The sequence below is a fragment of the Aedes albopictus genome, chromosome 2 (assembly GCF_035046485.1).
Source record: "Aedes albopictus strain Foshan chromosome 2, AalbF5, whole genome shotgun sequence".
In the NCBI taxonomy this organism is placed as follows: domain Eukaryota; kingdom Metazoa; phylum Arthropoda; class Insecta; order Diptera; family Culicidae; genus Aedes; species Aedes albopictus.
In genome coordinates, this window is record NC_085137.1 from 180399881 (window position 1) to 180415109 (window position 15229).

Sequence of the window (15229 nt, forward strand, 5' to 3'; positions counted from 1 at the left end):
GATTTTCATATTAAAAGTGGTACTGGTTAAAATAGAAGCATTGCCGCAGTTTTGGCCATCATATTCTCAACTTTGGTTTCTGTTTTGGCCAATCACGTGTATTTCTTATGGGAGTGGCCAAAATAGAAGCACCCTGTGGTCAAAATAGAGATATGAGAGCTGTTTAAGAAAAAAAAATTTTTTTCTTCCAGTTTTTAATCAAAATATGGTTTTTACAGCTGTAATCATCATTTTATATTAGAATCAACTAGTGAAAAATAAATTTATGCCGATTTAGATCGTAACAGGCTGAATACCGCACTATGGCCAAAACTCCGGGCTGGCCAAAAGTTTTTGAAAACTGAAGCTTAGATGTTTGAATTAAAGAAATTAAATCGATTATTCACATTATCTCATAGAAGCAACCTTAACATAGTTCAAAGCGTATTATTCAACTTGCCATAAGATAAATTCCAGGGCCAACACCAACCTTACCATTTGGTGAGCGAAACCCCAATTTCCTGAGAATGTGCAATTTTGGGACACCCTAACGTTCCCACAGAGGGAGGGCACTACTTTTTTTTTCTTTGGCCTTAGCTACTAAGGGCATACCGTAATCACTTCTTTATCCAACATATTTTGCACACAAAACCTTCCCCAGATCGGGCTGCCACTACTTCGGACGAAATTTCACGCAAAATAGTGATCCTTGCGGGCAATGGATGCCTTTTCTTATTTCCCCGTCCGAAACACCAATAATTTTTCGCCTTCTTCTTCTGCGCACTCTGATGGTGCTGGTTCTGCTTCTTGCTTCTTCGATTCGACGACGGATTTTCACCGCAGCACCGTAAGACCCACCCGATTGGACCTTTTTCACTTGTTTCGGCCTCGGAACGGCCTCACCCCGATGCACTTGCACAATCCGGACCGAAAACGGAAACTTTATTCGCGAAAATTACACAAACATTCTACACTCCTTCTAAACCGAGAGCAAACTTCTCTTCCATCTTTTAATTTTTCCTGTCTGTCTGACTGCTTATGCTCGTTTTGATGTCTACAATCATTACTACTACCACTACCAGCATCTACGTTTTGACGCTAAACACAGGTTTCGCCCCTGAACGCACACCAGCATGCAATTTCGCCCTGATATTTTGACAATCCGCATCGATTTCGCCGTGTTTATATTTTTATTTGAGCAGCTGGCACGGAGGGAAAGTTGAAGAAATTTTCCAAACCAGGCCAAACCCCGTCAAACCCCGAGCGATTTTCGAGCAGTTCAAGCTTAAGGTGAAGGTGCACTGTGATCTCACTAAAGAGCAGAGTTAACAAAATTATAAACTACAAATAGAGGACGAATGTCGCTGCTGTTCCCTTTCCCAACAAACATTTTTGCTGTATAAGAGTGGAACAAACCACTCTTAAGTAAACGTCATCTTAAGAAACTGTTGATCAGCTACTTCTGTTATTTTTACAGTTGTTTTTGGAAGTGATCCGCCCCTCCGAAGGAATGACAATTCAAATGGCTGTCACTGTGAAAAGTTTCTGCCAGGAATCGGTCAAGAACTTTCTTGAGCGATTCCTTTTAAACACGAAACTGGGCTTATACAAGCGATGGCGTTTAAACAATTTGCGCAACCCATAATATACTTTTTTGACGCTTGGACGCAAGATTGCGAACAACTTAGCGTATTATGGCCTACTGCGTTGTTTGGCGTGCCAAGCCCCGTTTGAAAAGTATAAAAAGTCGAAATTCAAAAACACGCAATTTATCTGATGTGTTTTGCCTCATAAACCTCCTTCCTTGGGTGAAAACTAACAGACCGCAGAATAAAGAAAATAATAGAGTGGCTCAGTGGCCGATAGCAAGGCCGGATGGTTCGAACAAAAATGGGTTCTTTCGCATACGCAACGTAAACTTTCCCAATGGTCTGGTCTATTTTACAAAACGACAATAGTGTTGATATTGATATTAACACTCACGGGCTGCGACCACCGACGAACCGACGTGACAGTGGTGATTCAAAACCGTCCCCTTAAATATATTTTCATTGGCGTTCACTTGCGCCTTAACATCTGCTCGAGTTTTTGGCGAATAGTAGAAAATACCGAAATCTGGCAGCACTTCGAACAACTCGAACTTATTACGTCAAATCAAAACGTCAATGCTCTTTATTTACATTTTTCACGGAACTTGTTTTGCATCAGGTTCACATCGGATGCCAGTAGCACCGTAATCCGCGCTTTCTTTTCCTTTCCTAGTGGTTTAGTTTCGAGTTTTATTGAAATTAATTAGGTATCGCTGCTCCGCAAAATGTTGCCCTCAACGTGGATCCGTTTGGTGAGTCAAAATCTTCCGAACGCCCGCCGTTTGGCCACGGTGTCGGCAGGCCCTACAAGCTGTGCCCAGAGGAAGGTTCGTCCTATCAGCAAAATGTGTGGCTGGCAAATTCACTCCTACGGCAGTTTGGAAGAGGTCCAGTTCAGCGACAACCTAAAGATGCCAGTCCTAACGTCGCCAAATCAGCTGCTCGTGAAGGTGACGGCCTCTTCCGTGAATCCGATCGATGTCGCGATGATCAGTAAGTACGACCAGGGTAATCAATAATTTGTAGGTAATGTAATTCCGTGGGGAGCGCATTTTTAGGATTTCCTAACTGTTTCTGTTGCAAATGCAGTGCAGTGTATTCACGGTAATGATGTGCTCTTTGTTTGTGTGGGTGGGTGTTTACTCTGTATTTGCGCTGATGACTGGGGGTGTTCAAGTTTAAAATTTTCAACAATAACAACACTAAAATTATTAGGATTACAGATTTAAATACAGGTATTACGTTAAAGATTACCTGTGATTATATGACAGTTTTGAATTATTACTTGATATTATATAGTTGAATGGATAAAGATAGGCAGTCAACAATGTGTATATCGTTCTGGACTATTCTACAAAATGTAACAAATTTCAACCAAATCGTCCCAAAATCAAATTGAAATTGAAATTATTTCAATACAATTAGCTCCAAGAATATTGACCAACATTTGCTCAATACAAGTTTTGCTGATTTTAGCCAAATTATCTTATAAGCATAAACTTTTGAAACTAGAATTTCGTCGGGTTATGGCATTTCTATTTTTTATTATTTGCCGGTAGTCTTGTAAATGTTATGTCTTTCCAACGTTTTACTAATTTCTTCTGAGAGCTTCCTTCACCCGACAAAAAGTGTAAACTAACCGGTTATTGCTTTCAATAAAAATTACAATTACAGTTAAACTTTGACTTAAACTTTAATTATTTATGACCTCGGACTTTCGAGTGCTCTTAATAGTATTCCAACAATGCCACATCACATTAAAAAAGTCAAATTTATCCCATACAAACCGTACCATAAAAAAATCGCTTCGGGACTACTTCTATGTTTTTCTATAGGATTTCTGGGAGACATTGAAATAAATTGGCAACTACTAGCTGCTATCCTGCAATTCCAATCAAGTTGTCGGCGATGATTGAAATATTCCAATATAAAATCATTATATTGGCCATTAAATACTTCTGAGAATAATCATTTGATCGTCATGACTGCTTTTCTCGGTAGATCAATCATAGCAGAATCTAATCTGGTCTTAAATTTCTTAGTGAAGCGTGTTTTTACGAATTGGAATCTATTTCGTTAACCTTTGCGCACTCAAAATTTGATGTTCATTTGGTTCTAATATCTTCAATTTTTACCCGATTTTGATGAATTTCTGACAGAACAACCGGAAATGACTACCATTTCATAGAATGCACCGGTTGGTGAAGTTGCATGACCAGTTCCGGATTTATACGGTACGTTGGTTAGGCAAATAAGACATTTTCGTTGTTTTTTACAGATAAAAAGTTTTTACATTTGAATCATAATGTATTCATATTTTCGGATACTTTGAGGTCATTTGGAACTATAGTGGCCTTTTCCGGATTCCGAGTTACCGTAAAACTGGGTAACTTTGATAGATTTTTTGAACGCAGTGAATTTAGCAATCAAATCATAAACTGCGTTTTTTTTTGTTTTAACTGTACATCAACATATCATTATGTGTTACGTATATTGACTTCTCTTTTTGAGTTGCATTAGAAATTTAAATTAACACTTATGTGGCCGGCAGGGTACCCGGGACCTTTTTTCAATTTCAAATCTCGATATTTTAATGGTTATTGAGACTAGGATGTTGGAACTCTGTTAGATCTTAGAACTCGTGAATATACATCTATTACTGGGGTTGACCAAATTTTAAAGTGAGGAGGGGCAGGGGGAGGGGCTCCTACATTTTTTTTATTACGTGGAAGGCCGGCAGGGTACCCGGGTACCCACGAAATTGAAATGATCATATCTCCGTCAATTTTTCATCGATTTTGGAAATTTTTAGCTCATTCAAATCAGAAACTCATCATCTATCGGGAAAATATTTGGTTAGACCGATCTAATCACCGTGGTTTTCGGAAAATCCATATTTTTGGGAGCATGTCCTTATACCATATTGAAACCCACATTGTTGAGGCTAGGATACCTTAAAGTGTTTATGGTCAACCATGGCCTCACGGGAAGCGTGTTCCGAAATCACAGTTTCAAAGTCAACACGTTTTATGATTCCAGGCCGGTCAGATACAATATTCCAAAGCAATTTTACGATGCTTGGTACCGGAATTGCTACTAACCTACCGAAAATCCCGTATATTGTATTGTATAAAAACAAGGATCCAGAAATCTGGATTTTCCGGTACCTATGGTGATCGGACCGGTCCAACCAAATACGATCTCGATAGATAATGAGTTTCTGAGTTGAACGAGGCAAAAACTTTTGAAATCGGTGGAAAAATCGCTGAGATATTATCATTTCCATTTCGTGGGTACCCGGGTACCCTGCCGGCCTTCTACGGGTGTTTTTTTTTGCTGGCCACACTACGGTTAACACATATGTATTGGACACAACAATTCTAACTACATAAAATTACAAGAGATTGCATACATTTAGGCGTTTACTGATTTTCGTCCCAATTTTCAAAATTGATTTCAATTCATGAAAACACGCTTCGTTAAGAGATTCAAGACCTCATTTAGGTTCTACTATGATCAATCTACCGAGAATAAGCCACAAATTGAACAAATAACCAAAACGTTGTTGTAGAGTAGGGGTCGCAGTACCGACCACTTTTGGTGAGTACCTGTACCGGTATTTCGGTACTGGAGCTTACAGTACCGGTAAAGTACCGGTAGGGTGAGGGCACCGGTTTTGGCCAGTCTAAGGGAAATCATTTTTATAAAAATAACCAATAATCCTATGATAACAACCAATGCGTCAAATGAAAGGTTTCAATCTATATTTTGAAGGAAAAATGCAGAAATCAAGCCAATACTTGATTTTTGTATTAAAAGTGGCACTGGCCAAAATAGAAGCTCTGCCGCAGTTTTGGCCATATTCTTAAGTTTGGTTTCTATTTTGGCCAATCACGTGTAGGGATTTTTTCACTAAAATGAAGAATAACCTATTGCACAGGAAATCTACAATTTCCAGTTGAATTCCGGTTATAAGGTGTTAAGCTAACCATAAAATACTAAATAGAACAAGAAATATAGATAGAAAAATAGATAGAATGAAATGAGCTGTATGAAACTGTTTTTTGAACTATTCTTCAACTTCTGCGCAGTTTCACAGACAGTATCTTGGTCAGTCTAAAATGAAACAGGAACAACTTTACTATACCCAAATCAGATAGATAGCTGCAAGGTGAAGACAAAAGAAGTTTTAACTCATTTTTCCTTGATGATGCTACCAATGGATTCTAAAAACTAAAGAAATATCAAGAACCCCTAAATCTAACAAGTTTTATTCTAAGCTAGTTAATCCAGCGTTTCTCGAGTGGGTCGCGACCCACTAGTGGTTCGCGGGCTGAAATTTGGTGGGTCGCAAAAGCTTGAGCGATATTGTAATAAATGTCTTATTTAACTTATTTCTTACTGCAAGAAAATTTCGAAATTTGCAAGTATTCTCTTAGGGATAGTTTAAGAAAAAAAAAACTCCTTAATTCAATTCAATTTTTCTTTTACGAGCCCAAGTAACCACGGTGCTGAAGCCTTATTGCATGCAGATATACGGTGTATTTAGAACAATCATTACTTTGCATGAACATTTAAGGTTGATTTAAAGTGGAAATGGCAATTATGCGACTGAACAAAGATTATTCCAGTATAATTTTCATTTGATTCTATAATTGCCCATTTCCACTTTAAATCAACCTTAAGTTTGCATATAAAGTAATGATTGCTTTAAATATATCGTATCACGGTGTGTTTATAGAGCAACTTTAAAACAAAAAAATAAGTAAGTCTGAAATTTTGCCCAGTGATACTTTGGGCCATTCCCTTCAATTTGCTAGGTCGGTTGAAAACATCCATCGGGGGGTCTAGAACAAATTTTTTTTTTGAAGGTTTTTCATGTAAAAACTGTTAAAAGCGCATATTGTAAATTATTGCATCTCCTACAAATAGTCACAACTTTTTTGTCTTTGAAGATAGAACCATACAATTTTTAGGTGTCTCGAAGTAGTATGCGTAGATGACTGTGTGAAAATTTCATTAAAATATGTTAAATGGTTTTCAAGTAATAGCAAAACTATCAAACGCATTCTAAAATACTAAGCTTAGTAGCAAACGATCAACAAAATATCTATGTTTTTTATACAATAATACATGAAAAAATATTTTATTCTAAACACCTTGAGTCATTATAATGGCGGAACTGTGAAAACTTGTTTTTCAAATGATGAACAGATACATAGTCAAATACATGAAAGGAAAACACACACTGTCATTATGTAGCTTTTCACTAAAGTATTAATTATTTATTTCAAGAACGTGGTTTTGCGTATACATGTTCACAAGTACAAGTATGCCTCTATTACGAATCCTATAATAAACACAATTATCATGATTGCTGAGCATGTCGGCCTTCCCTAAAGAAAATATTTGAATGTTATTTGGTAAGCCAAGAAAAGCACTCGAGGATTGGGAAACATCTCTGTTTCGAAGAAAAAGTATAGAAACTAAATTATTTTGGAATTAATGTTTACAAGCTCAAAATTAAATAGTATTTCACCTCAGTCAATGAATAAAAACAAGTTAACTCTGTTAAAGACCTCATAATAACATTGAAGTTGTGGGTATGAGTCCACATTGAACCAAGACAGGACACAATAACGAGAACTGAAATCAAAACAGAATTCAGTTGGGCACTATTCGATCAAGGGCAACTTTACGGTACTAAACATAGTTTCCGGATTATTCCACGATATTTGACATAGCTATTGGACCTAAACTTAGGTTTGTCTTTAAATTTAATAGCAATATGATGCTTATTACTTATGCCACCATTTATTAACAAATAACTGATAATAAGTTCTGAAAGAAGAGTTAAAAGAACGGAGTACTTATTGAAAATGTTTCTACATTAGACATGAAAATTAGGCTGTTCAGCATAAAGCCGAGGAAAAACAATTTGATAACAATGGTTTAAATAGTCTTATCGATTTGCATATGATGTCTCAAAAATATTTTCTGTGGTTTCTTCCAAGCATGAGGAAGAGTGATTGATCATTGTTAGGGCATCGTTGACTAGTAGAATATTTTCAACATAAATCTATATCTTTAGAAAAAATAACAAACAGTTAATCCAAATTATTGCGCCACGCTCTCCTAAAGCCTTTCGCTTGCAATCTGATACTTAGATAAGACCTTAATCATTTAAAAAAAAATGAAAAAAAAAGAACATGTATACGCAAAACCGCGTTCTTGAGATAAATAATTAATACTTTAGTCAAAAACTACATGATGGCAATGTGTGTGTTTTCCTTTCATGTATTTGACTATGTAATTGTTCATTATTTGAAAAACAAGTTTTCACAGTACATACCGCCATCTTAATGACTCAAGATCCTTAGAATTAAAAATTTTTCATGTGTTATTATATAAAAAATATAGATATTTTGTTGGACTTTTGCTACTAAGCCTAGTATTTTAGAATGCGTTTGATAGTTTTGCTATTATTTGAAAACCATTAAACATATTTTAATGAAATTTTCACACAGTCATCTACGCATACTACTTCGAAACACCTAAAAATTGTATGATTCTATCTTCAAAGACAAAAAAGGTGTGAATATTTGTAGGAGATGCAATAATTTACAATATGCGCTTTTAACTGTTTTTGCATGAAAAACCTTCAAAAAAAATTTTTGTTCTAGAGCCCCCGATGGATGTTTTCAACCGACCCAGCAAATTGAAGGGAATGGCCCAAAGTATCACTGGGCAAAATTTCAGACTTACTTATTTTTTTATTATAAAGTTGTTCTACACAACACACCGTGCGTATATCTGCATGCAATAAGGCTTCAGCACCGTGGTTACTTGGGAGTCTTTGTCCGGAGAATATTGAACATTAAAACTACTGTCTGCGTTCTGGCATCGATTCTGAAACAATGAATTTTCTATCAAAAAGTCTAAGATGAGGGAAGATTGATTTTTTTTTGTTCTGAAAATTTGCTTTCATGGCACATTTTTGTGTTTGGCAATTGAGTTTAAGTTGTTGCTTGCAATTTTTATTTACAGATTTACAGCTAAATAAGTAGTTGCAATTAAATAGAAATAAAATTGGCTTATAAAGGACAAGATTACAATTTCAAGGAGTCTATCCAGATTTCCCAGTTCTAAAATTAAAATAAAATGAGAGAAAACCATGTAAAATGCTTGATCAGATTCCTCTCATTTGAAATTTGAAAAGCGTTAAATGGCAAAAAGCGTTAAATTGCAAGAGCAAAATGTTTGAAGGTGGTCTCTTTTGGCCAACCGACTGGGTTTCCATATAAATCCGGAACCGGTCATCCAACTTGCCCGACCGATGCATTCTATTGAACGGTAGTAATTTTCGGTTGTTCGGTCAAATTTTCATCAAAATCAGGTAAAAATTGAAGAAAATAGAGTTAAATGGACATCAAATTTTGAGTGCGTAAAATAAGCTCGGGACGCAAAGGTTAATTGGAACAGACATCTTCATACACAAACTTCCAAAAGTATGCAATGCCATTTACGCTAAAACCACTCAGCACCTAGAATGTGTAAGCCCTACTCATAAGTGCATAATTTCCAGACCACACATTTTTTTTGTGAATTTAACGATTTTGCTTTGCGGACACAGGCGCTGATTTTGTAAATGTGCAAGGGTTACACATTGTTGGTGTAGTCTGGAAATTATGCACTTTAGTGCTGAGCGGCGTTAGCGTGTTGTAATTTAATGAGAGCGCATCATGCACGGAACAACCAAAAGGCCTTGAATAATCTTAAAAAAACATTATAGATCTTTGCGGATCTCTATATTACTTCGCGGACATTATATATTAAATCACGGACATTACGGACCATCACATACCTGCACAAGCACTGGTTGTTTGTGGAATGGACATAAAGGCTTACTTTCCATGGAGATCTTGTAAGATCTGTACCATCTAAACAGTTCAATATAATCATACTTAGTGGCAGTGCATCAAATGCGGAATTTCTTAAGAAATGCTCGGACAACATGTTGGATGTTTTCTGTCATGAATTTCATCATGTTGAAAATATAGATTGACAAATGCTTAAAAAATGTGTGAATAAATTTGAGTAAGAATTTCTCAAATATGATTTCTTGAATATTATATAAATTGTCTCATAGTTTCTGGTGAAATTTTCATAATATGTAGTTACAGGCATTGTTAATTTTATTTTGGTAGTGACCAAGTCACTAGACTAGATAGCGACTCGTTATTAGGCCTCCACTTTCACCGACGCACCATGGGGAGGCCCCATACAAACAGGTGGCCAACAATATTTTTGCGTCAGATTTATAATGTCTTGTCCCTATTCGTAGGGTTTATGTCTTAAATATATTAAAAAACATGTTAAAAATGTCATGAATACTTCTAAGGTCATCAAACTCTTTGGAACTCAGTCCTCCAATATCTATAAAAGTTGTTTCGATATATACGTACAATGATTGGATTCTTTTGATGGTATTTTTTAAGGCATATGTTTTAAAGATTTCCACAACAGTTTTACTACTTTCAGTTCTACATATGATCTAGGTCATCCCAAAACTCCATGAAATGTATGTACAGGATCTACAAGCGAAACTAGTATCGTACGAATGATTACTCTACATATACGCCCCAGACCATTGACCCGTCTAACAAGTTTATTATTATTATTATTTATTTATTAAAGACGTTTTAACAAAAAGTCATTCGCCTCCTTCTAACAAGTAAATGAAGTATTGTAATCTTGATTATCTCTCTCTCTTCTTGGCGTAACGTCCTCATTGGGACAAAGCCTGCTTCTCAGCTTGTGTTCTATGAGCACTTCCACAGTTATTAACTGAGAGCTTCCTCTGCCAATGACCATTTTGCATGTGTATATCGTGTGGCAGGTACGAAGATACTCTATGCCCAAGGAAGTCAAGGAAATTTCCTTTACGAAAAGATCCTGGACCGACCGGGAATCGAACCCGTCACCCTCAGCATGGTCATGCTGAATACCCGTGCGTTTACCGCCTCGGCTATATGGGCCCTTCTATTTGGTTACTATTTTCGAGAATTCGGTCACTAAAATAACTATTTTGACCATCAGTTCTTGCTACCAGCCCTGAGTGTGGAGTTGGCCGTCTTCTACAACAAAAGTAAAAGCCAGGACTACTCTCTCCTCGATCCACTAAACACATTCCTATGGTTGCCAAACCCTATACGTCTCTCCGGAACCACCAAGAAGGCATTGATTCAGAGAGGGGCTAGTGCACAGCGTACCCTCAAATTAGCTGCGTAGCCTGCAGCAACGAACATCGATGACTCGCTTTGGAGAGTCCATCACGATAGCATGCTGGCGCTTAGCCAGTTTCCCAAGTGGTCCTCACCACTCCCTTAGTCCTCGAAAGGCGGGGCAGGGTTAACGCCCGCGCCCAACTGTTTTGCAGGCATCAATAACATATTTCGTTTTTCAATGGTAAAAAACGAAAAAGGTGTTTTTCGTTTAAAGAGATTAAATTTATTTTGAAAATATGGAATTTTTCACAGAAAAAAAGCTCTAACTACGAAAATATAAAAGATAAGAGTTTGTCGTCTTCGACAAAAATGTATGATAAGGCATATGTTCGATCTCGACCCGCAGTCGGTGGCATCGCTGCTGGCTCATTCAATCCTATCCCAAGCGTGTGCAGACTGGAAATATCGCAGAAACCAGAGCCTATTGTTCCCGTCAACGTATCCGACACAATTGTAATCATCCAGCGCGCAGCTTTCTGCTTTGGCGCCAATGTGCGAGCGCGCCAAACTATATGAAGCAGCGCGCGCGGCATGTAATAATGATTTGAATTGTTTTATTATCCCACCGTACTTGTGCACCTATAAAAGGTGCACCCGATCATGTGCAAATTAGAATTGTAAGTGAAGATCACTCCCGAGCAGGCGTGTGCCTCTCGGGGGCAAATAAAATCCAATAGTTTGAAATCAGTTGTTTTCGTCGTCGCCTGGATCCCTCCTCTCCTTACCACACAACGTTGGGTCCGAACCCGGACGAAACAGCATATGTTACGAACGTGACGCGTGAAGTACATTAATTCCTCTCTGGAGCCACCATATGTTGACGACGGGGCACTTACCGTTGCGAAAGGGAGACGGTATTCGATTCCGCGTGTGCCGATCAACAGGCAAGAGAAACGCACTGAATGAACTGTCGACGACCGAAACTACTTACTGATACTCGGATTTAGTGGTAGATAATAAAAATCGATTGGTCCAAATCGAATGTGGGAGCGATCAACTGGCCTTCCTAGATCCGGTCAAATTCTTTCGCATTCGAAGACGTGACTTAGTCGGATGAGGAAAAGTTGATCGTGCCCCGTTGTCAACAGCATAGCTCTGTGCGGTCGAAATTCTCGATAAGCAAGGGATGCGTTGGGACCTGATGTGAAATTCTTCAAAGCTTGAAAAATATTATTTAAAGTTTTCGGGAATTGAAATGTTCTTCGGGAGAGTGTTATAGAATCTTTCAGATGTATTAATCTTTCTTGGAGCCAATTTTTTAACTTTTGCCCCGTGAACCTAGTTCAATCATATAGTGACCGTAAGTACACAAATTACGTCACGCTTTTAGGGTGGAGGATTTTTTACAAGCAAAATTTTGGTCCCATTCAAAGAGTGTGACATATGGGGTGGGGGGTTGATAAAGGTCGATTTTTTGCGTGACATAATTTGTGTATTACCCCATATATAGTTAAACTTTGGCCCGATGATTTAGTTGAAACTTTTACAAAAATATTTGTATGCAAACTTCACCCAAAGTTGCCAAATTTTCTAAAAAATAAATATAAACTTAACCTTTTGGAGCCGATTTTTTTCGCCGCTGTCGACGCAACCTCGCAGGTGTCGAACATGTTTGTTATGCTCGGTTTCATCGCCGGGGTCATATATGACCCCTCCGGCTCCAAAGGGTTAAGGCAGTGTCGCTGCCTGGATTTTAAGATGAGAGCGGTAATATAACCTGTTTCCTATTAGCTTTCAACTACTTTTTACCGAACTTGGCTAAAAAATCTAGATAAAAAATTATTAAGTAAATTAGCTCTTGATGTCATCGGCCAAAAGTTTGGGGTCACTATCGTAAAGCATGGAAAAATGATTTGTTAATAACTTTGTCATCTTTCATTCAATTTTAATTCTTTTTGGCTTATTTGAAACATAATGAATGGTACTTACTGCATAGACATTGAACCACACATATTTGTTATAATTTACATATTAAAACTTAACGTAAAATTGCCTCATTTTTTGAAATGGGATGAAATGAGCTAACTTCACATAACGTTTTCATATATAAAAAGCGTTAAATACGTTAAATTAAAGGCATTAAACGTAAATTTAGTTTATTATCTTAAGGACAGACTTGTTAGAATCCCAAAATGGTCGCCACAATAGCCGACTTTGACACCTACTCACGATTTCGAGGGCACAAATCTCTTCGTAAACAAAACCAGCGCACCTGACCTTCTTATTTTAAGCTTATTACAAGTGAGCAAGAACAGAATAATAAAATGCACTGTTGTTTGAAACTTGCTTCGTGAGATTTGTGCGTTTGAAGTTCTGATGCTCTGTTGAAGCGGGATTTTATGACGTTTGTCCTTAAAAATGAACCAAAAAGAATTAAAATTGAACTATAGATGATACAAGATATCACTTTCCATGTTTTTCGACAGTGACCCCAAACTTTTTGCTGATACATCATATAGAGGGGTGACCCCAAACTTTTGATCGATGACATCAAGAGCTAATTAACTTAATAACTTTTTTCCCAGATTTTTTAGCCAAGTTCGGTAAAAAGCAGTTGAAAGCTAATAGAAAACAGGTTATATTACCGCTCTCATCTTAAAATTTGGTCGACCCAATTTCCAGCGACACTGCCTTAAGTTTATATTCATTTTTTAGAAAATTTCGCAACTTTGGGTTAACTTTGCATACAAATATTTTTGTAAAAGTTTCAACTAAATAATGTTCAAAGTTTCTTTGACTTATTATCTTTTGAATGAGACTTAGAGTTTTGAAATCGGATGTGAATTGATAGAGATATGGGCCTAAAAAATGACATGTTTTTGAGGGGGTGACCCCAAACTTTTGATCGGGAGTGTATATCATAATCGAGTATTTGTACGGCCAATACTAAGTAGTAGATCACCTATTCCGTGTTCTTGACATCTATAAAGCAATAACCGCGTACTTGTACACTTTCAGAGGGCTACGGAGCATCTGTGCTGAATGCTATGCGCTGTAAGAGTAGTATCGAATTTCCTCTGACGCTGGGTCGAGATTTTTGCGGAGAAATTGTACAGAAAGGAATGGGAGTGTCCAGCCGTGATTTGGACGTCGGCGATGAAGTGTGGGGAGTTTGCCCGCTGCATCAGCAAGGCTCCCATGCGGAATATGTTGTCGTGGAACGGTATTGCGTAAGTATGACCGAATGGGTTTCCAAATCTTTACTACTTACTTACTATTACTATTTACATGACAAACTCATGAGTTTATTTCATAAAACCTTTTCTCACTATTTGTACACTTCCAGCTTTCAAATAAACCAGAAAATCTCAGTAAAATCGATGCAAGCGCCGTGCTATACGCTGGCCTGACTGCATGGTCCGGTTTATATTTAACCGGACAGCTGGGGAATTTGCTTGGTGCCATATCACCCGTCGGGGGAGGACGAGGCAAAAAGGTGCTAGTTCTGGGTGCAGCTGGTGGCGTAGGGACGCTGGTAGTCCAAATGCTACTGGCCGAAGGTATAGACGTCTTTGCAACGTGCTCAACCGATGCCGTTGAAATGGTACAAAATCTAGGGGTCAGCTACGTTTTGGACTATAATGATCCGGCCCATGTTCAACAGTTGTCGAGTGTTGGAAAGTAAGTTTAAATTGTTTTTTTTTTTCTGAAGATAAAACATTTGAATCTTTTTACTAGCCAGCTTATATTTATCATCGCAAGTTTTAATATTATCAAACACAAGACGGTTAACGCACGAAAGTGCTAATGAAATTTATGAAACATATGATTTCTGGCAAAAATAAGAGTTTTTATTTCTCGTCATGAAAGCTTCCGTATTCATCATCCATGGCAAATGTTCAATTAATTCAAAATGAATTGAAACTTTTGGAGATTCTTGGCGATATTGTAAATTTTCCAATTCTCACACTACAGACTACTTTAACACTCTACCAATCATCGATGTATTGCAGATTCGATATCATCCTGGACTGCGCCGGCAAGGGAACCGACTATGCCACTTCCGTACCATGGAGGTTCGAACAGTACATCACATTCAACTCACCGGTGTTGAAAAATATCGATGACAACGGATTCGCAACGGGCATGTACCAAAATGCGGTAAGTATTGTGCGCAACAATTTGGCATCGGCAGGTGCCCACAATGGACTGGTGAAGTGGGGTTACTTTGTTCCGGCCCCGCAAGGCATCGCGTACCTGCAGAAGTTGGTGGAGAAGGGCAAACTGTTGCCGATCATCGAGAAAGTGTTTCCATTTGATCGCACTGCGGAAGCGTACGCTCGTGTGGATGAAAAACACCTGCGAGGGAAAATTGTGATAGATTACAATTGAAAATTGTCGAATTTTATAATATAGATAAATAGACGAAATTAA

General features: G+C 37.7%; 2 protein-coding genes across 4 annotated transcripts in view; one reads left to right on the forward strand and one right to left on the reverse strand.

Moving 5' to 3' along the window:
- Positions 1–1048, reverse strand: part of LOC109409249 (protein son of sevenless) — a 39837-nt gene extending 38789 nt beyond the window's left edge. For 2 of the 3 annotated variants that reach the window (XM_062850801.1, XM_029859089.2), the window contains exon 1: positions 592–1048. The gene's annotated coding sequence lies outside the window, so the exon portion shown is untranslated. The remainder of the gene's footprint in view (positions 1–591) is intronic. The other variant, XM_029859090.2, reaches the window with a different exon arrangement.
- A 1102-nt stretch (positions 1049–2150) lies between these two features.
- LOC109409251 (reticulon-4-interacting protein 1 homolog, mitochondrial) lies at positions 2151–15229 on the forward strand. Its single transcript, XM_029858975.2, has 4 exons — positions 2151–2561; positions 13814–14025; positions 14142–14476; positions 14809–15229. Exons 1-4 carry the CDS (start codon positions 2294–2296, stop codon positions 15185–15187), a joined length of 1194 nt encoding a protein of 397 aa, XP_029714835.2. The 5' UTR covers positions 2151–2293; the 3' UTR covers positions 15188–15229.